General features: G+C 38.6%; 1 protein-coding gene across 2 annotated transcripts in view; it reads left to right on the top strand.

Moving 5' to 3' along the window:
• The window catches only part of dagla (diacylglycerol lipase, alpha), a 72039-nt gene that overhangs the window by 43832 nt on the left and 25707 nt on the right, over positions 1-2500 (top strand). For both annotated transcript variants that reach the window (XM_036585986.1, XM_036585985.1), the window contains 3 exons: positions 944-1027; positions 1692-1769; positions 1947-2027. In XM_036585986.1, the coding sequence (XP_036441879.1) occupies positions 944-1027; positions 1692-1769; positions 1947-2027 (243 nt within the window). The remainder of the gene's footprint in view (positions 1-943; positions 1028-1691; positions 1770-1946; positions 2028-2500) is intronic.

Genomic DNA, 2500 nt, shown 5'->3' with positions numbered 1-2500 from the left:
AGGTCTTGGCTGATCGACAACGCTCTTAAAGTCTCAAACCCACAGCGTTGCCTCCACAGTTTACGGTTTGCATCAGTAGAGCTGCATTCATCAGTGTTTGCAGTGCCTCTGGCTTCATCTGCTAATTTTGCATATGTGCAGTATTTTCAAAGTTTGAATGGGGAATGAAATGTGGTTTTCAGCCACACTCATAGTGCTGACAGTGTGTCTACACAGGTCTCATCAGATAAGGAAGGAAGGAAGTTTGAGTAGTTTTAGTCTAAACATACTCAAATTCCTTAGTGCTGATATTACAGCGTAGTTAGCTGTGATTGGATGAAAGCGAAAATGTCAGCCAATCACAGTGTCTCTTATTCCATAATGGAATTTGAGAGTTTTGAGTGTCATAAATGGCCAGTTAGCCAGGAAGAAGTTTGCTTACAAGGCCTTCTTTGTAATGCAGTTTGTGATTTGACTGTGCACTGTTTATGGTAAAATGATAATATTATAGTGATATTGGTGACCTCAATATAATCAAATATAAACAGTATAATTCCATGTTTTTTTGTTTTTTTTTTGCTGAATTTGTTAATTTTTTTTTAAAGTGAAAACACATCCTCTACAGAGAACACAGTTAAATATGGAATTGGTCTGCACATTTTAATAGATGATTTCTGTTAATTTGCTGAGTTTAACATATTGGAAGAAAATAAAATATAAAATGTGTTATAAATTTACATTGTCTGTTTTTATTTATTTATTTTTTTACCAATATGTTAAATATATACACACAAACACGTGTATTAGTTTAAAGAGATGATGTATTCTGAACTGCAGTGATACTGTGATATGAACATTGGAGTGACATTGGAATTTTTGGGTAATGTACAGCACTAGAGGATATTAATGTTCTCTTTGTGCCTCAAAATAGTGTTGATTTATTGAAGATCTATGGTTATTTTAGGTGTATGAGACGCCGTTCTTTGTAGCAGTGGATCATGGGAAGAAGAAAGTTGTCATCAGCATCAGGGGAACCCTGTCGCCTAAAGTGAGTACACGCACTCGCTCAGACCTTCTGACTGAACTACATGAGAATTACCCTCCAACACTGACAGACCCGTCCACTTTACACTCTTCTGCTCGTCTGCTTTTCTACTTTCTTTCTGTCTCTCTTTATTCTCACTATCGCTCTCACTCTCTCTCTCTTTTCTCTCTTTCTCTCACTCTTCCTTAATGTTTTTTACTCTTTACTTTGTCTATTTATTTTTCTTACTTTTTTGTATTTTCCTCCTTGGCACTTTTACTCTCTCTTTCCCCCTCTTTCCTGCCCTTATCTTCTCTTTCTCTCTCGCTCTCTCTTCTCCCTTCTCTCTTCTTTCTGTGGCTCTCCCTCGTTTTTCTCTGGCTCTCCCTATTTTCTTTCTCTCGCTTGTGTCTTTCTGCCTTGTCCTCTTTCATGCTCTTACTTTCTCTCCCTTTCTTGTCTTTCTCTCTCTTGCTGACTTCTCTCCTTTCTCTCTCTCTCTTTCTCTTGCTCTGTCCTCCTTACGTGCTTGTTCTTTCTCTCCTTCTTTCCCTAAACACTTATCTACATTCTTTCTCTCTCTCTCTCTCTCTCCCTCTCTCCCTCTGCCTCTCCCTCTCTCTCTCTCTCTCTCTCTCTCTCTCTCTCTCTCTCTCTCTCTCTCTCTCTCTCTGTGTCTGTCTCTCAGGATGCTCTAACTGATCTCACTGGGGATTCAGAGCGTTTGCCGGTTGAGGAGCAGCATGGAGTTTGGCTCGGGCACAAGGTACCCACACATACTGTAAAACAAACAGGTGTTTAACCTGGTGCTCAAACAGAGAACCTGCTAAATGTCTGTCTATCTGTCTGTCTCTCTCTCTCTCTCTCTCTCTCTCTCTCTCTCTCTCTCTCTCTCTCTCTCTCTCTTTCTCTCTCTCTCTTTCTCTCTCTCTGTGTTTTGTAGGGAATGGTTTACTCAGCAGAATACATTAAGAAGAAACTGGAACAAGAGATGATTCTGTCTCAGGCCTTCGGGAGAGATTTGGTATGTTTGTAATAAGGATAATAACATACTTAAAGACATTTTCATTTATCTGATGTTTACAAACACACTGGAACAGACAGTGCATTTACAACACGGTAATGCCTCCCTACAAAGTACAAAGTGATCAAGTCATAAAGAATGTAGTATGTAGTTTCAAAACATTCACTCCCCAGTCCATACAGTAAATACATGAAAACTAAGCTGCATAGACAACCTGTTTTGAATTTATTGTTTCTTTGATGTCACAAAAAACCCAGATTTATATTGCTGTTTAGCCCCACCGACTCACATTGATATTTTAAGGAGTGTTCCAGCCTGGACTGCTTTTTGAATGAAACAAAACACAGGGCAGCTAATCAGAATTTGCCAAAACAGCATTTTTTTGCGGTGTAGATGTTTGAGGAGTGAGTTAGTCACTAAGGCTGCATGTTTTTGACATAATTTATCATTATAATAATAACTTTTAGTTATAT

Source organism: Colossoma macropomum, unplaced genomic scaffold (assembly GCF_904425465.1).
Source record: "Colossoma macropomum unplaced genomic scaffold, Colossoma_macropomum, whole genome shotgun sequence".
In the NCBI taxonomy this organism is placed as follows: Eukaryota; Metazoa; Chordata; class Actinopteri; order Characiformes; family Serrasalmidae; genus Colossoma; species Colossoma macropomum.
This window is presented reverse-complemented; position numbering and strand designations above follow the sequence as displayed.